General features: G+C 42.8%; 5 protein-coding genes and 1 long non-coding RNA gene across 10 annotated transcripts; 4 read left to right on the top strand and 2 right to left on the bottom strand.

Annotated features, from left to right (window-relative positions):
• On the top strand, positions 1-1,550 carry LOC116922959 (methionyl-tRNA formyltransferase, mitochondrial). 2 transcript variants are annotated; one of them, XM_032929461.2, is made up of 5 exons: positions 1-201; positions 292-504; positions 571-693; positions 833-1,011; positions 1,083-1,550. In XM_032929461.2, the coding sequence occupies exons 1-5, from the start codon at positions 35-37 to the stop codon at positions 1,448-1,450; spliced, it is 1,050 nt and encodes a 349-aa protein (XP_032785352.1). In that variant the 5' UTR covers positions 1-34; the 3' UTR covers positions 1,451-1,550. The 2 variants fall into 2 exon arrangements, with proteins under 2 accessions (XP_032785352.1, XP_045029707.1); XM_045173772.1 differs by having other exon boundaries at positions 90-215.
• Positions 1,551-1,673: 123 nt separating this feature from the next.
• Positions 1,674-10,575, top strand: LOC116934396. 2 transcript variants are annotated; one of them, XM_045173767.1, is made up of 4 exons: positions 1,674-2,253; positions 7,229-7,472; positions 7,569-7,916; positions 8,026-10,575. In XM_045173767.1, the coding sequence occupies exons 2-4, from the start codon at positions 7,236-7,238 to the stop codon at positions 9,940-9,942; spliced, it is 2,502 nt and encodes an 833-aa protein (XP_045029702.1). In that variant the 5' UTR covers positions 1,674-2,253; positions 7,229-7,235; the 3' UTR covers positions 9,943-10,575. The 2 variants fall into 2 exon arrangements, with proteins under 2 accessions (XP_045029702.1, XP_045029703.1); XM_045173768.1 differs by lacking the exon at positions 1,674-2,253 and adding an exon at positions 2,270-3,602.
• LOC116922927 (abl interactor 2) lies at positions 10,372-12,905 on the bottom strand. 2 transcript variants are annotated; one of them, XM_032929413.2, is made up of 6 exons: positions 12,697-12,905; positions 12,533-12,623; positions 11,918-12,306; positions 11,343-11,737; positions 10,824-11,018; positions 10,372-10,729 (listed from the first exon to the last, which is right to left on the bottom strand). In XM_032929413.2, exons 1-6 carry the CDS (start codon positions 12,722-12,724, stop codon positions 10,616-10,618), a joined length of 1,212 nt encoding a protein of 403 aa, XP_032785304.2. In that variant the 5' UTR covers positions 12,725-12,905; the 3' UTR covers positions 10,372-10,615. The 2 variants fall into 2 exon arrangements, with proteins under 2 accessions (XP_032785304.2, XP_045029706.1); XM_045173771.1 differs by having other exon boundaries at positions 11,918-12,312; positions 12,536-12,623.
• A 19-nt stretch (positions 12,906-12,924) lies between these two features.
• On the top strand, positions 12,925-13,744 carry LOC123472369. Its single transcript, XR_006646786.1, has 2 exons — positions 12,925-13,077; positions 13,545-13,744. It is a non-coding gene; the product is annotated as an uncharacterized LOC123472369 (long non-coding RNA).
• A 241-nt stretch (positions 13,745-13,985) lies between these two features.
• LOC116923029 (calmodulin) lies at positions 13,986-14,890 on the bottom strand. Of its 2 annotated transcripts, XM_032929560.2 has the most exons (4): positions 14,752-14,890; positions 14,648-14,678; positions 14,279-14,587; positions 13,986-14,214 (listed from the first exon to the last, which is right to left on the bottom strand). In XM_032929560.2, the coding sequence occupies exons 1-4, from the start codon at positions 14,752-14,754 to the stop codon at positions 14,111-14,113; spliced, it is 447 nt and encodes a 148-aa protein (XP_032785451.1). In that variant the 5' UTR covers positions 14,755-14,890; the 3' UTR covers positions 13,986-14,110. The 2 variants fall into 2 exon arrangements, with proteins under 2 accessions (XP_032785451.1, XP_032785450.1); XM_032929559.2 differs by lacking the exon at positions 14,752-14,890 and having other exon boundaries at positions 14,648-14,684.
• Positions 14,891-14,916: 26 nt separating this feature from the next.
• LOC123472368 (dolichol kinase-like) lies at positions 14,917-17,306 on the top strand. Its single transcript, XM_045173770.1, has 6 exons — positions 14,917-14,976; positions 15,073-15,269; positions 15,323-15,758; positions 15,826-16,017; positions 16,079-16,634; positions 16,702-17,306. The coding sequence occupies exons 1-6, from the start codon at positions 14,932-14,934 to the stop codon at positions 16,839-16,841; spliced, it is 1,566 nt and encodes a 521-aa protein (XP_045029705.1). The 5' UTR covers positions 14,917-14,931; the 3' UTR covers positions 16,842-17,306.
• Positions 17,307-18,359: the final 1,053 nt, after the last annotated feature.

Below are 18,359 nucleotides of genomic sequence, written 5' to 3'. Positions count from 1 at the left end.
GAGATGAAGAAGCAGACGATTATCTTCGGAGAACATGTTTTTTAGGAGTTTCAGAACTCTTTTCTTAAAAGCTGTGAAAAATGTGATCGTTTTAAAATCTAGAACGTATTGTTTGGATAGTACTAAAAAAAAATGGAAGATAATGTTCTTCGGCACCGACGATTTCGCGTTAAAAAGCCTTAAGGAACTACATAAAGCCATGTTAGTAGATGCCGGTCCGTGGCTACATAGATTTAATATTTTTTATCTTCTTTGCATCGTATATGTTTACATAAATTTTCGATTATTCAGGCATGAAGGACGCATGGTCAGTGAATTATCTGTTGTAGTTCCGGCCCCCAAGCCCCATCCTTGTCTGGTAGCCAAATATGCAATGAAACATAACCTCCCAATCTCAGTATGGCCACTGCCTAAAGAGCAACCACCAACAGACTGTTGGGAGTTAGGGGTTGTAGCATCTTTTGGGCATCTCATTCCCAAACGAATCATCAATAGTTTCCCACAGTAAGTGGCATATTTACACCTTCCTAATTTGTGTTATAAGGCTCACAAAACAAACTATTATTTTAGAGGAATGCTAAACATCCATGCCAGTATTTTGCCGAGATGGAGAGGTGCAGCCCCTATAGTGCACGCCATTATGAACGGAGACGACGAGACAGGAGTGACAATCATGAGAATTAAGCCCTACCAGTAATGAACTGTAAAGAAGCAGGTTTACGGCTATTTGGGTTCGGACATTTTGCCCTAATGTCTGTGGCTCAAGTAGTCGAAATTATCTGGATAATTAATCGTGTGAAATAGCCGCGTTCATTGTGATTTCTTGCGACAGTTTCGACGTGGGTGACATTGTGCAGCAGCTGAGTCTCCCCATTGACCCTCACATTTCGGCCGTGCAATTAACCGATCGATTAGCAGACATGGGCGCTAATTTACTTGTACGCTGCATATCAGATCTTCATTATCATCTAAATCGATGCACACCACAGCCTTCTGGAGGTGTTACTTTAGGTATTTATGAGGAGCATGCACGCATTCCTCACCTGCTTATGCCACCTTTTTCTTTCGTCGCCGACTTCTAGCACCCAAAATTGACGCCACATTATCTCATATCGATTGGAGTTCAATGAATGCTGCCCAAATCTACAATAGGTGGAGAGCGACTCGGCACCTGTTTAAACTACAGACTTTCTTCCATGGCAACAACGTCAAATTGAACGACGTGGAACCACCCACGACAAAGGCTCCAACGATGTTTCAAGATGTCGTCGATCGGCCGGGTCGCATCATTGTCGATCGCCAGAGAAACTTGCTTTTCGTCCGTTGCCAAGACTGGGTTGCCTTCCGCCATGTAACCCTACACCGGCGACCAGTCATGAGCGCACTAGACTTTTTCAACGGTTATTTGCAAAAGAAAGCCATAGATCAGCACTATTTCGATGTTCACTAACGTGCGTAAGTTAGGTTCACTTTATACGTGCGTGCATGTGTGTGTGTGTGTGTGTGTGCCACGGACATCGTTGACAAATAGAAATGTTATATTAACTCCATATGTTAGGGTCTCCATGTTGGACACATTAATCCGTCACTAACGGACGAACAGATGGATATTATAATGGTAGAGCACACGCACGCTCGGTAAATCAATGACCAGTTGGTTCTCTGTCTCTTCGAGGGAGGGTCATTATGATCTATGTGCCAGGGACGGGCGTCGACACCCTTCTATGGCTGATCGTATAGCAGTTGCACCAGCAGAATGCCTCCGATAATCACATTAGAAGGGAACGTCCAGCGGCTGTTGCTAAAACCGGCAAATGAACATCGAAAAAACAAAAAACAGAATCATTATTATGGATTATCGACTGTAACTGTATGCTCCGACGCGCAATGTTACCTACCAGTATATAGCGGCAACCCGCAAGTGCTACGTGTCTATGGAAGCGGCTCCCTTTTCGAAAAGGATAGAACCAGTTGCCCTGCGCATCCGCCGTCAGTTGGACACACACGTAGCAAATGGCAAGGATTAAAAAAAAAAAAGGATAAAGTGGGTGGAAGAGTAAGGGGGGAGGTTGACACTGGCTGTGTATCCCGACCGGCAAGTTTACAGACACCCAGTACAGTACTTGTCTGTCCTCCTGGCCGGTCATTTGTGTGTCTTGTTGAACAAGGAGAACATACGTATTTCCCGAACGTTATTTCGTGCCGTTCAACGATCCGAGGCGAATCGCCCGCATTTGGAATTCTCTCGTAACGGTATGATCATACTTGAAAATTAGGAAACATTGAGCAATGTGATTATGTGTCTTAGATCTTTGTGTAGTTTCATTTGACTTTATCTCATTCGAGTTTTCCTTTTCTTGACATTGTCGCCGGTGGGTAGGGTACGATCATTTGCATATGCCAATGACATTTTTCTGTTTTGTACTCGACTAAAATGTCATGTGCAGTATAGGAGAGTTCCATACATTTCTGGAATAGTTAATGAGCCCTGCGATGTATAGTTCACCGTTGGATAGGATAAATTTATGCGCTTTTTGAAACATTCGTGCCCCAACATATTTACTAAAAGAGGAGCAACTCAGTCCCAACGGTACGGATCCTTACGATGCCATCTTTTTTCCTTTAAAAGTAAAAGGAAGGCTACTATTCATTTTTAACAACAACGAAAATAAAAATGAAAGGCGTCGAAAACAAGGTGGGAGGATCCCAAAATCCTATGCCGTATAAATGAAACAAATGCAGCTGACTAGGCTGTGATGAGAAACATACGTATCCTGCGCCTTAATTAGTTTCGCATTCAGGTGCACGTGTCTTCATTCAAGGTTCTTTTCCTCCTTCTTATTTAGCTAGAGGACGTTATTTTCTTTCCACGATGTTTTAATCCATCATTGCAAAGTCTCGACGAGCGTATGCGTTCGCGTCTTGCGTGAAAATGCTCTCTTTACACACCGACATAGACACGATGGGCTAGAAAAAATCCCCCCACCCCAAAATCAATGGTTTCATTAAGAATGAATTGTTTTTGTTAGTCCTACCTCCTGTTTTCTCCGTAGAAACTCCAAAAAAAAGCTAAAAAGGGCAGTCGTTTTTCTCTATGCCTATAGGGTTAAAAGAATTGCTTTTGTTTTTCCTGTACCTCTCCCACTTTTTTTTCTCTCTGCTGGATCGTACAGTAGTTAAGAAACAATGGCTCTCACAACTCTCTTTCTCTTTTCTGCAGTTGTCTTTTGTTGTGCGTGTGGCATCATAAAGTCGCTGCGGCCATAGCCACTAGTAGCGAATGTTCCAATCTTGTGCACCCAATTTCAACTCATATGTATTATATAGACGTCTACAGCGGAACAAGTAGACGCAAGGATAAAAGAATCTACGTAGTTTGTGAATTCCCGTCATGCCATCCGCAACGAAATAAATGCATCCAACTTTAGGGGGGAAAAAAAATAAAAAGTTAGTTGGATACGGAGGGGCAAAACGTCTGCGCAGAAAGAAGAACGAAAACAGTCGGAATAAAAATAAATAAATCGGGGACTTGGAAACAGAGCCCGTAGGTCACGCGATCCAATCAGCACGTGCTGCCAGCAGCTCTTTTGTGAGAATCAAAGGTAATCCCAAACTTTTTCTTATTTTTTTTTTTGGTTTTTTGCACGGGCTTTAAATCATTGAGATGGCGGGTAAAACGTGCAAGGGCTGCCATTTTGGATAGGGTCTCCTTCTCTTTGAAATCCATTGATCGTAATACAAGTGTAAGAACAGTCTGACCGTTCACAACGAATGGAAGTGACGGACGGCCAAAAGAAGAGACGACAGTTGATCTAATAGAGAAAAACAGTCGGGACTGGCGAAAGTAGAAAAAAAAAGAAGCGAAAAAGTCAGTTGCAGTGCGGAAGTGTTTTGGACACACACGGGTCAGAAATCGGTCAAGTTTTCGTCGCCAACGGGGCATATATATATATATTAGTTTGGTTACAGTTAAAGATAAGCCAGAATAGGACCCTGAGGATGTCAAAATGATGGCTTATTTAAGGGCGGGAAAACTCAGGCCACGGGAAATGAGCTCTTTTGCAGTTCTAGCCGCGTCCGACTTAATTGACTAAGTCTTTTGGGAAATCTTTAGCCGTCGCTCAACTAGCGCATCTGTCGTCCAGGTCGTCGACAACTCCCTTTTTTTTTCTTCTTCTTTATTATAGTAGGTTCTTAGAAAGAAAAAGAAAAATGTAGGACTAAAAAAGGTAGATAAAATAGAATTTTCATCGTGAACAATCCATTCAGACAACACCGTTCCATGTTTTCGCACGCACTAGGAGTCGATCCCGCGGGAGCTTTTGGTGGTCATCGCACGTCTGCGATGCTCATCGTTTTTTATTTTTGCCCTCCCTTCATAACTGTCATTTTACGTAGATATTTCCAAGAAAAGATCCATAATACTACATAAGATCCTATAGATATCTTGTTTGTCGTGCGTGATCGATCCCTAGGCAAATACCTTGACGCTTTACGAACTGAACAGCAAAAAAAAAAGGAAAATAAAATGGCTACATACGCTTTGTGCATCACTCCATTAAATTCTTTTATTTATTTGATGCGCGAATACTTTGCTTTCGTTTATTGCGCCCGTCGCCTTTGATTGCTGGAGCGGCTGTTTGCATGCGAAAGAAGTGCATTGAAAGTAATACACGAGCGCCAACGTTGCGAGAGACGTCTCAATTTATTTGTATACGAAACCAGTCGCGTTATTTCGTTAATGCGCAAATGACACAAGTTGTATAACACTAAGGTTTCCACACAGTACTTATCATTGACACCTTTGATCTTATATACATCACTGCAAGTTTAAGCTGTGCAAAAAAAAACGAAAAATTATTATTATTTCCCAGGGAAGCTACGAGAGAATTAAGGGGGGACTTAAGTTGTTACGAGAGACCTTAGAAAATAGAAAAAAAAAATAGTCTTTCGTTAAGTATATACATATGACGCGGGAAAAAGTAAATTGAATTAGCGCTTTATTTTTTAGCGTTCGACCTTTTGCGTGGAACAGTGCGTTTGTTTAATCACAGACGATTGTGTACCTACATTGGCTACAACGTATATATTTCAACACGATGAGCTGATTGAAGAGAATTGGGCGTGATAAAGTATGACAAAGGGATTAGCCAGCATATTGCTCTTTTTTTCAGCGGAAGTTGCAGCGGAGCTGGAAATGTCGTGCGTGCGTACAGAGGGATGATGTGTAATAACTAATTGGGACCATTGATTCTCGTTGCTCATTCGTCAATTAAGACTTCCCCATCTGCGTGTAGATAGTTCTCGAATTTACGAGGACACGCGAAATCCGCTGAATATTCAAATGTTTGCAATCTCACCGTATAGGCGAATCACGGACACATTGTGCGCGCCAGTCTAAACGGCTTGCAGCAAATGTTGTTTCCGATAATAAACTGTAATTAGACTATAAAAAGCTCTATTTGGAGCAGCACACAAGTTTTGATTGCAAACGGAGCGACTATGACGTACACTATTCAAGTTTCTGCTCCGCCCCCTGCCGCGCTGGCAAGTATACAGCGAGCGACGAGAAATGGGTCCGAAATAACTTTGCAGCAAAGCCTTGCAATTGGATTTGAAATAGAGGCATTAGATGGCCATGAATCGAGTCCTGGGAACCGTCCATAGAACACAAAGTAGTTGGGTATAGCCTATATGCACCCTATAATCTCGTAATAGTATCATTCCTTTTTTGCGTCTCCCCAGCGGCCCTCAATCCCGCGAGGTGGAAGCCTCGCCAATGTGATGAAGTCAAAGAAACGCCTCGTGCGCTCGCGAGCACGTCAGCACGGGACTAAGACGAGGCGAACGTAGACACGGCAGACGTAGCTCGCAGAGGGCGTGTCTCGGGCAAAGGGAAGTCCTATATTTAACTAGAAAAAAGATTTTGCCCTCGACATTTTATCGTCTAGATCTTCTAAGGCAGACCGTCACGATCCACCAAAACAGACAGCAAAGAGTGGCGTGCGCAATTGGTCATCTCCAATAAAGCGACCCGTGCGAAAGAAGATGAAAGGTCGAATGACTCGTTTTTGATCCTCCTTGATCCGTTGCGGAATTTCATTCACGCAAGAGGCCAACACCGTTGTCGTGTACCGCACGAAGGGCTGCAATTTCCGCCAAACGTTTCCCCCCTACCCCGCCCTATACGGCCAAGGGGGCAAAGAAAATGGGTCTACGGCCCATCTTGTTTGGTTTATACAGCGTTATTTTTGTTGTTGTTGTTGTTGTTGTACGTGCTGTGTGTGTGTCTCTTTCTTTTGACTTGTTTGTTTTATTGTTTCTTGACGGCGGGACAATTAGATTCTTCCGTGTTGGCGGATATATTCGATCGTTCAGGCGATTATTGCGTCGCTCCAATCGATCGGTGGCCGCGTGCAGAAAACAGTTAAAAAATAATAGTACACGTGTAGACTGTGGAGATGCGCGAGGCGTTTCGTCATAATGACAACGACGCCTCATCATGGAGCAATTCCTTTCGCACGGAGAATCAATCTCTATTTTCTGTTGAAAGAAAAGGAAGAAACAAAACAAACGGAACAATCATCGATCCACGCGTCCGGAAATAAAACGGCCAATTTTTCATTATCCCCTGCTACTTTTGAAGGCTAGCTGTCGATCAACAGTCGCAATATGGATGTCTATTGACAAGGAAAAACATTTTTTTTTTTTTTCTTTCTCCAGCGTCCAAAATTTTAAGGCGGGGTCGATATTTGCTCGTATTTGACAACAATGCACAAAAGAAAAGTTCTTCTATTCAACTCCGCAGTTGCAGGATGTTTATTTTATGTGTATCCGGGGCATAGGATAGATATATAGAGCGTCTATACTTCAACACTATTGACTGTGGAGAAACAATAAAACCCATAGATAGTTTGACTGACAAAGGAAAATCTGCCGTGTCCAGCGAACAAAAAAACAAAATGCGCCATCCGCTTTGGCAAATATTGGACCTTTTTTTCCCCCCCTTTTTCTCTCTCTGTATGACCAAAGTCTTTATTTAGTTTATTATATAGACACACACATATATATCCTTTCCAACCTTATTGACACAAAGGCCTTAGCCCACTTTCCCCATTGGCTGGATGGAACGTGTTCCTCTCTATGTGTGTGTGTGTGTCCAATAATACCCAGATGAAACATTTATTAAATATTTTTCACTCGTTTTCTCCTTGCTCTTATTTGATAGAAATGTCATGCTGGAATCGAAGCTTGCCCGGAAGATGAGATTGCCGTGCGGAATCAAAAAACTTGCCGTTTTCTTCGTCGTTTTAGCTGGATGGGTTGGCTCGATAAGGTGCACGACTGTCGAGCTGAGCAATACTTGCCTTAAGCCTTGCGTCTGTAAATGGAAAGGCGGAAAAGAAAGTGTTTCTTGCCACCAAGCCGGCTGGACTGAAGTACCATCCAGCGGATTAGAAAGCACTATTCAGGTTATCATTTTTTTTAAAGAGCCAAACAGAGAAAAAGAGAGAAAACAATAATAAAAATTGGTGGAAAAATCATAAACGCTTTTGGATCGTATGCAGGTGCTGGACTTGAGTGGCAATCCGCTTTCGCAGTTGGTGGCCAACGAATTCCGCCGGCTGGGACTGACTCATTTACAACGCGTTATTTTGCAACGTTGCGCTCTTCGGCATATTGACCCAACTGCTTTTGCCGGCCTGACCAATTTGGTCGAGTTGGATCTCAGCCACAACGTATTGTCTTCGATACCCACTCAAGCGTTCCTGCACTTTCCCGAACTTCGCGAGCTGAAACTCAATGGCAACCCGTTGATCCGATTGGCCGGCCACACGTTCGCTTCCGCTTCGAAATTGATCCGTCTAGAAGTCGCCAATTGCCAATTGAATCACATCGATCACAAAGCGTTTCATGTAAGGTGTTTTTTTTGTGTGTCTTCCTTCCACCCCCAGAAAGGGGGGGGGGACTGGACTGATTTGGACACGTTGGCTAATTCAATGACATCCGTCCCTTGTCCGTTAGGGTTTAGAGCTGCTGGAATGGCTTCGCTTGGATGGCAACTTAATTGAAGTGTTGCCTACGGCTACGCTGGGCCCATTGCGCACGCTAAGGGGCATCGATCTTCATCACAATCCGTGGAATTGTACATGCCCACTCCGGCCACTCCGGTCATGGCTGGCTGCTCGGAACATGCCCTTTTCCGTTCCGCCACTTTGTCTCTCTCCTGGCCGTTTGCGGGGCCAATCGTGGAACCGTATGCCATTAGAGGAGTTGGCCTGCCCACCTAAAATTCATCCGGTCGATTCTTTAGTTCAAGTCGTGGCCGGACAGGCTGCCAATCTCACCTGTCATGTCGCCAGCAATCCGGAAGCGTCCGTCTTGTGGTTCTTTGCCGATCGGCTCATCGTCAATTTGACGACGCCGGAAGAGAGTCCGCCTACTGTCAATCAGGTGTACTACTTGCGCGAGGCTAGCGACCGGATCGACAGGACGGACAAGACCAGCACGTTGATGCTGGCCTCTGCGCGCGAACAGGACTCCGGTTTCTACGTGTGCCAAGCGACGAACCGGGCGGAAAAAATCTCGGCCAACATCACGTTACTAGTCAAATCCAACGGCATTGATTTGGCGGCCGGCCAGTTGAGTCGCGGACTGACGGCCGGCCTCATCCTGGCCATTTTCGGTATGCTAATCCTCGTCCTGTTGGTCTGCTGCCTGTGCTCTTTAAAACGTGCACGCATGCACGCCAGCTTACGTCACAGGCGGCCATCGATGGTCATGGGAGTCCCGTCCATGAACAATGGCAATTCCGCCGGAGGCATGTTCGACAAGCTGGATCAGACGGATAACTTCCTGCGGAGACAATCAACAGCGTCCGACAATTACAAGAATCACAACGGATCGCTGTATAAAACAGAGGACAACGCGGAAGGCGCTGGATCGTCTCATCCGCACGAAGCCAAAGTCGAAACTCGTTTCCAGGACAAACAATGGCTGGTGAGTAACCAGCCGAGCAAACCTTGCCTCGACATCAAGCTGGCCACCAACGATGCGGAAGTGATGACGGAACCGATCGTCGACGGCCATAGGCAAATCGCCATGTATCAGAACAAAGTCAAGTTCAATGCGGAAGAGACCAACACGCCTCGTCCCATTCTGAAATCGGAGAAAGTGTCGTCTCCGAGTCCGACGCGCAACTACCCGGATTTGGTGGATCTTTTGCCTTCGGCCGATTATTCGGACTCTAGCGACGTGACTTCCAATCAGGACGAAATGGAACTGATCCAGCTGAAACGAGAGCGATCATCGCCGCCCATTTATCCGACCTCTCGCTACTTGCAAACGGCACGGCAGCAGGAAACGACCTTTCCGGGACGGAGGGCCGTAGTTGCCGTGCCGGGCAATCACAATCGTCGACGGCTCTCCGATTGGGAAGTGAACGAATTGGACGACGACCAGGAGCATCATTCGCCAATGTTCTACCAGACGCAGCATGTTCCAGTCGCTTCGCGGAGGGAGAGTTACGATTCCGAATTGGACACGGCCCAAACGGAATTGATCCGTCGTCATCATTCGGAAGAATTTGACGAAGATTTTCATCGACGTTACGCCTATCACACCGGCCAGCTCAATCGCTTCCTGCTCGAATATCGCGCCCTCCAGAAACGTCTTGCACAAATGCAGGACACTTGGGGCCGTTGCCTAGACGACGACATCGATAGATCCGTCCGCCACCATCATCGTCATCATCATCATTCGAATCATCAGCCTAACGCCCAACGGCCTTTGCGTCCTATCCTGAAAAATCGATTGACGCTGCCCCGTCAGACGAGGAGATGGTCGTGCGACGAACAAGAGCCGGAAGATATTCTCGAACCGGAATTGCAAGGCAGTAACTACGAAGTTTCATCGGCCGTTGACGAGCTGTACTACAGCTGATAACATCCCTGCCTGCCTGCCTGCCTGCCTGCCTGCCTGCCTCATCCATCATAATGTACAGAATGTAATTTTGCCTTTTGAATTTCTACGAGTTGGCGAGTTTCTACAACATTTTCTCACGTCGACGTGGTGTGCGAGAGACGGGCCACAAAGGGACGACATGCAATGCAATTAGCTCTTCTCTTCCTTTTGTAATTAGCTCGTTCATTTTCCTGTCGTCAAATAATAGTGTGCCACTCGGATTTATTACGAGACGGCATCCCCGGCTGTGTGGATTACATCTCCCAATTGGCATCATCTTGTAATGAATGCAGCATTCCGCTTGGCGTCGCATCATGCTTGATTGGTAGATGGCTTTACTATAACGATGGTGGATTTCTTTTTTTAAAAAAATCCAACGTATTTTCGAAATGCGAGGCATTTGTTTCATAGGGTCGGGAATTCAATGTATTCTCATTTAGCATGTACATATGTATATAAATATAAAGTGCAATGTTCTCACACTCGTACGAGGCATTATCATTCAAAGAATATGTATATTTATATATAATCTTCAAAGTTGATTTCAGTTGAAAACATCACGATTCCCATCTTTGAACAGAAGAAAATCCGATGCAAAGGCAGATAACAAAATCGAGAGATACAAACTCCACACAGACGGCGTATAGGTGACTCAGTGCTCTAGGCGGACAAAAGATTCGGGAAATTGACCTCGCCGACCGGACAAATCCTCTCCAAAAAGCCAGCCGTTGCCAACGGATTCAATCACTCGAACAATGTCACCTTCCTGTCGTTCCAGCCGACCGAACCGTAACACAATTTGTGTTAGCTGCCCTCAACAAATTCAAAGCGAAGCAAATGTCATTGGTGACTCTCTTTACCTTTAAACTCAAATCCTGATCGGTTTCGGCTGTAAAGGCGTACAAGGCCACTGCTCGATTTGAAGTGGTCGACTTGCGCTCCAACGGGACGTCGACGCGAACGAAACTTGCTGGAAACATTCCTTCCGAAGAACCGATAGACCCTCTGTACCATTCATCGTTCACTTGAGATATCAAGACGATCCTGTCCCCTTCCTGTAGAAATGATGATACGTTACTAATTACGAAAATCGAACGTATCAAACATGGCGAAAGGATATTCGGAAATCTGTCGCCAGTAAATTTGAATCAGACTACTCTTTAGACTCTTAAGAGACAAGGGTCAGCGAAGCCCTGGGGGTGTAAGACTAAACTCGTGCAGCCGATGCCAGGCGACCGTGCATTCACGCAGAAAACCCTGGCTTGAATTTCGCTAACTTTTGCTGCGTACAGGAAGGCGGATAAATTTCATTTAGACACCTAGGGAAGTTTCCGCGTGCGTGTCCTGCCAAACACGAAGGATTTGTGATGCTTTTCTACCTTAAAGTTAAGATCCCCAGAGTGAGAACTCTGGTAATCAAAGAGAGCCACGGCCGATCCAACATCGGGCGAGTCCAGTTCAAGGGAGCGCGGAGGCGACGAAGAGGAAAGGGCGGCAACAGCAGCGTCGGCAAGAGATGAATTCAACAGAAAGGAAGGCGGAGCTGGTGGCGGAATGGAAGGCTCTGGGGGCGAATAGTCGTCCTGCGTGACGTCCAAATCGAGCAAATCGGCCAAGTAAGGCGAAGACGATCGCGGATAGTTGACGGGCGCAACTGGAATGGAGGCAATCTTTTCCAAAACCTGCAGATGGGTCGACGATTTGATGGCCGGAGGATGCGGTCTGGATCGATTCGGCCGGATTATTGTGGGCATGGTAAATGGTTTCAAGTTCTCTGCACAATAACAAAACAACAACAATGCTAGCATTTAAAATGTCACGACACTCGACCGAGAAATTTGAGGATGGGGGCGTTATTCGATATCATGTTTACAATCTTATCCCGTCCTCTACACCCATTTCGTTCACGGCGATGCATGGGAACGCGCTATGTAAGGCGTTTTGGAGCGTTTACCATTTTTGGCGGGTGCGGCCGTAGTGACAGCTGTTTCACTCCATGCGTCGGGTTCACTCTCAAAACCACTTTCGCTCCGAGTCATCGTGCTGAATGCGCCATGTGTGCCGCTGCTGTCTGACCCGAAGCTCTTGAGACTTAGACCATCGCTGGATGATCGGCCAGGAGTTGGTGATGTCGGCGGTGAATCCCAATTGATTAGGAGATCTGGTGCCGTCACCGATGAAGTCAGCAGAGCCTGATTTTGTTTCTTGGGCTGTGAAATCATTCCAGCAAAAACAACAGCACTCTGCACTGCCTTCAGCTGAGCACTGGCCTTGGGTGGCGGGGGCCTTGGTGGAGCCATTTTCTTCTTGGGTTCTGCAGCTGGTCTGGGGGGTGCCCTAGTACTGGATCACAAATAAGTGTAAAGTTATTTGCAAGGTTACGGCCTTAGGATTGTAGATCTTCAACAACAGTTTGAAGATGTATGACATGTATGAAAAAGGTGTGAGATACACACACTTTGCTAATGCAGTCAAGTCCTCAGTTACACTGCATATTACAAGCACAAATAAGAAATATGAAGATTTCTGCCTTCAGGCAATGTAGAAACAAAGAAAATATCTAGAATACCTTGATACTGGGACTGCATGTTGCACATGCGATGTGTTGACTTTTGCAATGTTTAATGGTGGCGGGGGAGCAGGCCTCACAGGAGCCTTGACTGGATTGAAAATCAGATCAACCAATATCTTAGAAAACAAACATTGGAAGATAACACGATATAATTGCCTCACCATTCAACGATAGAGTTCTCTGCGCCATTGGTTAAAATAAATCCTATCTATTAAAAAAAACAACCTAGCAGACTGGTGGATAAAACTAACTGAGCTGCAATAAAATATGCTTTGAGAAATCAAGAAGGTTACAATAAAATTTGGTAGGAAAGAAATAAAAAGAAAAAACAAAGAGAAAGAACTCGTATCGCTCCCACCGAACACTGCAGACCAACTGAACAGCTGACAAGCCAGGCGTTACTACGATGGCCTATTTTTTTCACTTCCGTTGGCATGTCGCTAGCGATGACCGTTAGAGAGAGCCAGTCTTAAAAGAGAGAAAATCGGGAGAAATTTTTGTAACCACCACTGTTTGGTGTGTATACTCAGCCAACTTCGTATGTGAGTACAAACTCGTATTTTAGAATGGCTTTCTTATTTTCACTTTTCTAGCTTCGCTATCCCTCCCATGCACAGCAACAGCAAAAACAGAATCCAATGTCATTTTACAAAAACTCTTACAAGAAGATCTTTTTGGTAAAAATATTGACCGTGGGAATTTTTCAGAGATTATCAAACATTTTTAGTCAGAGAAAATTAAACATAGTTTAAAACTAACACCAGGGGGTGGGCCAAAGACGTACTAAAAAAAACAAAACAACCTTGATTTCAATCTTTTTTGGAGATTGGGTCAGCCGCCAATTTTAAGGCAATATTACTCAAATTCTGTTGCTGTCAGATCATTGTTTGAATATATCGGTACGTTAGTCACGTATGTGTAGATATAATTGCGTATGATTGTATGTTAAATTAGAAATCTCTTGCTTAACGCGAATCTTACGTTCCTTCATCCTTTTTTGAAAATTTAGATACAAGATTTTGTTGCACGTTCATGAAAAAGAATTCAGAAATGGGATCTGCGACTCGAGCAAGCACTAGCAGTAATGCTGGAAGTGGGTCCAACCAAACTGTTGCTGCTCGAGAAGCTTTCCAGGTTCTTCTGGAGTTGTCAAAGCTCCTTAATACAGGATTGGATGCTGAAACATTGGCCATCTGTGTCAGACTTTGTGAAAATGGAGTTAAACCAGAAGCTCTTGCTCTCGTCATCAACCAAGCAAGACAAGGAGTGTCTAAAAGCAATTCGTCAAGTAATGTTGCCACCAACTTTGATGCCAAGCGCTAGTTCTTACCTAGAGGTTCTGTCTTTTGGTGGTTGGGGTTTGTGCATGGACTAAGATGAATATTACGCTGTAAAGATGATGGTTTTGCTTACTTTTCAATACAAAATTTTAAAATAAGGCTTGCAGTTATAATGAATTAAAATTTCCTTGTATTCAATTTCCTTGTACTTGTTCATTATCTTATTTTAAAGATAGTAGTTAATAAAACTAATTGGAATGCTGAAGTAAAAATAACATAAATTTTTATTTTTTTTTTAGTAATAATAGTCTGGAACTGGGGAGGTAACAACCTTGATGAAATCTTCATATTTCACTGGTGCATTTGGCTTTATGTGTGCTTCACGGAAAATTTGTTCAACTAGAAAACATACATTTTAGAAACCATTGCTCCCTGCAACAGTAAAGGTTGAATATGATGATACCTTCTTTGGCTGTGAGCTTCTCTCCCCAGCCATTGAGAATATGGTGCAACTCTTTGTAGGAGATAACACCTCTGCCACTTGTATCAGCAGCTCTAAATGCTGCCTGGATATCCTTGGATGACTTTTCTTTCACAGTATGAGTATGCATGATTTCCAAAAAATCAGCAAAGGATATCTTCCCTTTTTTCATGTACAGCTTTAGTTCAGGTGGTGTGGGACTTGTCCTGAGGGATCTCATGATGACCGTTAATGTTTCCAAGCTATCAACATAATCGTTTCTTGCATACAGCGAAAAACAGTCTCTGAACTCTGAAATATGGTACTAGCTGTTAGCAAGAGACCAAAAGTATGGACAATGTATGGTTTTACCTGCAATATCTTGTTCTTTAAAATGTCTGGCCTGCATTTAATAGATTTAAAATAATAAGACAAATATTTCTTGGCTGTACTCTAAGAAAACTTTAAACCCTTACCATTTTCGGCGATTATGCAATACAAGAAGCAAGAATACCAAGCACAAAGCAGGGAAACAAGGGTTTTAATCGGGGTTTATTGCACTTTCGGATAACGAATAACGGATTTCACAAGCAGCCGATGCCGAGCTGTCAAAATAACGAAAACATGCATTTGCGAGTTGTCAGGTGTAGCTAATTATGGAAGCAAAAACAAATTTTAAGAATACATCAATTTTACTTTTTGTGAGAAATTTTATCATTCTATTTATTATCATTAAAGGTTTTTAAAAATAAGTTCATATTTAGTTGAATAATTTAAAAATCATTATTCCCCGGCAGATGGCTCTTACACAAACTTACACCTTACACAAAAACAATCCAACGTGCACTCCGGTGCATTACAAAGTGCACCATAAAGAAGTCAAGATATTGATAACACTACTGGCCTTGCAGTCCTCTTTTGAAACTATAATGGAGTTATTCAGTAGAATAGAAAATCCAGCTAGTTATAAAATCAATGAAGTCATGAGATTGAGGTAAAGAAACAATAATAGTTTACTATAATCTTACTAAGTTTATTGATGTGTAGACCAGGAGCTAAAGCTGGATTATGGTGTGCTTTAATACTCCCATTTGCCATGATCTTATCTTGTTTAAAATACCAGGAATTGGTATCTAGAAGCTATGTATTAACTACAACTTCCGCAGTGGTGTCATCCACCTACTTATTCATGAACCTGTATGGTACAAGGCCAATCCTGGCACATGCAATTGTGATAGCTGTAGCTACCTATGGCTGTTTGGTAGCTGGGTTTGATCTGATAACTGTAATTTATTGGACAGGTCTTTTTATAATCATCAACATGCCAAGTTATTTGTTATTATGTAAACTCCTTGATCGATTTCCCTATAGCTTCTCAATTGGTGAAGCAATGCTTGTTGTTCAGGGTACAAGTCTTTTTGTCTTTGTTACAATCTCAAATTGTCTGTTGAATAGCAGTAACTTCAGTACTGTGTTTTGTCAGGTATGTGTTGCACCATTAACAACTCATCTTCACTTAATATTATTCACAATGGTTTTCTTTCACACAGATTTTTCTTTTTGCCAGTGGAATTTTTCTTCTGGGAACTGATATGATTCCCCAGTTCCAACAACTCTTACCTTTCAGCCTACTGTTTCTCACCATGATGGGAACTTTGACATTACCTGTCCTTTATTTGGTCCTAAAGAAAAACCCTATTATTTGGTTTTTGATAGACTTTATTTTTCTGAAATCAACAAGGGTATCAAACAAAAATGGTTTGATGGAAATTCAAGTATCTTATCCCATAATTCACTTTGCAGGTATATCTAATTCTATACTGGTTTGCTTGCACCCTGTTGGCCCTAATAATTGCATGGCGCTTCGGTAGTGGATCTTCGGTGAAGTTAACGGTTCTTCGCAAATATTTTCACGGTGTCATAATCGCCGTTTTTTTGCCTGGAATTTTCTTTGACGTGGAACTACTCTTTGTGGCCTCTGTATTAATTTTGGCTGCGTTTCTTCTGTTGGAGGCGTCTCGCCTTTACAATCTGGATTACGTGGCGGACATTCTGAACAAGAACATGATTGGATTCCTGGATGAAAAGGACCAAGGAACCTTAATACTTACGCATATTTACTTACTGATTGGCTGTTCGTTGCCAATCTGGATATTTCCTCTCAAATCGGCAACCGACTCAACAGACAACCTACTTTTATGCTCTGGTATAATTTCACTTGGAATAGGAGATACAGCTGCGAGCATTGGTGGAACATTGTGGGGAAAAACTAAGCTCCCCGGTAGCTCGAAAAGCATCGAAGGGACAATATGCTCCATCATAGCAGAAGTTCTTTTCATACTTGCCTTGTTCAATTTCGGTAGGATCGTCATCAACATTCTTTGAAATCAAATTCATCGTAGAATGTTTTCTATTTTTATTAACAGGTATGTTTGGAGTATCTTCCCATTTACCGTGGTTCAGCTTTATCGTTTCTACCGTAGTCACTTCGCTTGTCGAAGCTTGTACGTCTCAAGTGGATAACCTGGTTCTGCCATTGGTCATGTACATCGTTTTGATAATCTAATAACATTTTTTACTTGTGTATTTTCTTGAAACTGGGGAGCTTTGTTATTGTTTTCCCTTACATTTGTTTGTTCTGCCATTCCTCTAGTGATAAATGTGTCTATGTTGGCATAATAACTAGATTTTGACGCTACTTAAATCCACCAAAGATTTGAGATAATGCATGAGACTTGTATATCGACTGCCATGCAATGATATTTCCCTTCCATGTCATATATGTGATAAGTTATCTGTTATAACCATATTGTCAGCGCGTTAGTAATTACTGCGTTTCTGTCATGACAAAGGCAAATTATTTTGGTCGGAGCAGGCAATTCTCAAGAACCAGGGGCGTAACCCTCTATTTCTGGTGTTGTTGATGGACTCATGGCTAATGCTACTCGTTTCCCGTTTGCCAATCCATGTTGAAATTGCAAACAGTTGCATAGACGTTCATAAGACAAAAATAGAAGCTTGTATATCCTTAGTGTTCAAATTCTTTAAAATCAAAATTAATTTATTTTGATTTTGTGCGATTTACAATGTGCAGGGTCAAAATTTTTTATTTCCACGTGCACAAGAAACCTAGCTTTTGGGTTTTGCGCGGCAAAAAGACGATTGATTATAATTAATAATTAGCGTTGGCCTTATATGCCTACGCCCTTGAAAATTACCGTTGACAAATTTGCAACGCTTACTTCGCTTGCATGCTAAGAATTCCTTATCCTATTTAACTGTTTATTGCAGAATATTGACCGTCATTTTTGACTGAATACAGTTCATTTAACAAAAAATTAAATTTAATAAATCTAAATGTTGTTTAACTTTTTCTATTGTAAATTTTTCGTACATCTTGCAAGTTGCAACACAGAGGGGGTTGCGGGGGATGATTCGTACCTTGGAATCTCAGCCCCTTTGGTGAATCATCCCCCTCCCTAGAAGGGTGAGGACCACACCCATCGTAGCCCCTCTATGATGCAAGTCGTAAGAAGAATAAATAATAACCAAAGTAAAATTGCACTCATATTTATGAAATGATTAATTTTTTGATAAATGAACTATATATTGTAAAAAATTTCGGTTAAAGTACTGAAAAAAAAAATGTTTATCATAACGAGTTCTTAAGCTGCAAGTGAATTAAGCGCTGAAATTTTGTCAACGGTAATTTTCAAGGACTGAAGGATATAAGCCAACCCTACCGATACTATCCTTAAGCTTTGGACTTCTACGATCAACCTGCTGGCAACCACAGTCAGAATGGCGTACCCTGCATCGGCAAATGTCCGCATGTCTAGGACAGTATCTTCCTTGGTCGCCTCTAATAGGTTGATCGTAGAAGTCCAAAGGAAATTTACAATAGAAAAGTTAAACAACATTTAGATTTATTAAATTTAATTTTTTGTTAAATGAACTGTATTCAGTTAAAAATGACGGTCAATATTCTGCAATAAAAAGTTAAATAGGATAAGGAATTCTTAGCATGCAAGCGAAGTAAGCGTTGCAAATTTGTCAACGGTAATTTTCAAGGGCGTAGGCATAT

The sequence above is a fragment of the Daphnia magna genome, linkage group LG5 (assembly GCF_020631705.1).
Source record: "Daphnia magna isolate NIES linkage group LG5, ASM2063170v1.1, whole genome shotgun sequence".
NCBI lineage: Eukaryota > Metazoa > Arthropoda > Branchiopoda > Diplostraca > Daphniidae > Daphnia > Daphnia magna.
Note: the sequence above shows the minus strand (reverse complement) of the source record. Positions and strands in the feature narration are given on the sequence as shown.

Bases quoted from the DNA above. Each gene is read 5' to 3' on its own strand.
- LOC116922959 (XM_032929461.2), top strand. From the start codon at position 35: ATGTTTTTTAGGAGTTTCAGAACTCTTTTCTTAAAAGCTGTGAAAAAT. The intron at 202-291 runs GTTAGTAGATGC...TCGATTATTCAG, and splicing joins AAGGAACTACATAAAGCCAT to GCATGAAGGACGCATGGTCA. The intron at 1,012-1,082 runs GTATTTATGAGG...GCCGACTTCTAG, and splicing joins TTCTGGAGGTGTTACTTTAG to CACCCAAAATTGACGCCACA.
- LOC123472368 (XM_045173770.1), top strand. From the start codon at position 14,932: ATGGAAGCAAAAACAAATTTTAAGAATACATCAATTTTACTTTTT. The intron at 15,759-15,825 runs GTATGTGTTGCA...TCTTTCACACAG, and splicing joins TCAGTACTGTGTTTTGTCAG to ATTTTTCTTTTTGCCAGTGG. The intron at 16,018-16,078 runs GTATCAAACAAA...TTCACTTTGCAG, and splicing joins TTTTTCTGAAATCAACAAGG to GTATATCTAATTCTATACTG.
- LOC116923029 (XM_032929559.2), bottom strand. From the start codon at position 14,684: ATGCAGGCCAGACATTTTAAAGAACAAGATATTGCAG. The intron at 14,588-14,647 runs GTAAAACCATAC...ACCATATTTCAG, and splicing joins TAAAGAACAAGATATTGCAG to AGTTCAGAGACTGTTTTTCG. The intron at 14,215-14,278 runs GTATCATCATAT...TATGTTTTCTAG, and splicing joins GAAGCTCACAGCCAAAGAAG to TTGAACAAATTTTCCGTGAA.
- LOC116934396 (XM_045173767.1), top strand. From the start codon at position 7,236: ATGCTGGAATCGAAGCTTGCCCGGAAGATGAGATTGCCGTGCGGAATC. The intron at 7,473-7,568 runs GTTATCATTTTT...GATCGTATGCAG, and splicing joins GATTAGAAAGCACTATTCAG to GTGCTGGACTTGAGTGGCAA. The intron at 7,917-8,025 runs GTAAGGTGTTTT...CTTGTCCGTTAG, and splicing joins TCGATCACAAAGCGTTTCAT to GGTTTAGAGCTGCTGGAATG.
- LOC116922927 (XM_045173771.1), bottom strand. From the start codon at position 12,724: ATGGCGCAGAGAACTCTATCGTTGAATG. The intron at 11,019-11,342 runs GTAGAAAAGCAT...TCATTTCTACAG, and splicing joins CTGGGGATCTTAACTTTAAG to GAAGGGGACAGGATCGTCTT. The intron at 10,730-10,823 runs GTAAAGAGAGTC...CTGGAACGACAG, and splicing joins ATCAGGATTTGAGTTTAAAG to GAAGGTGACATTGTTCGAGT.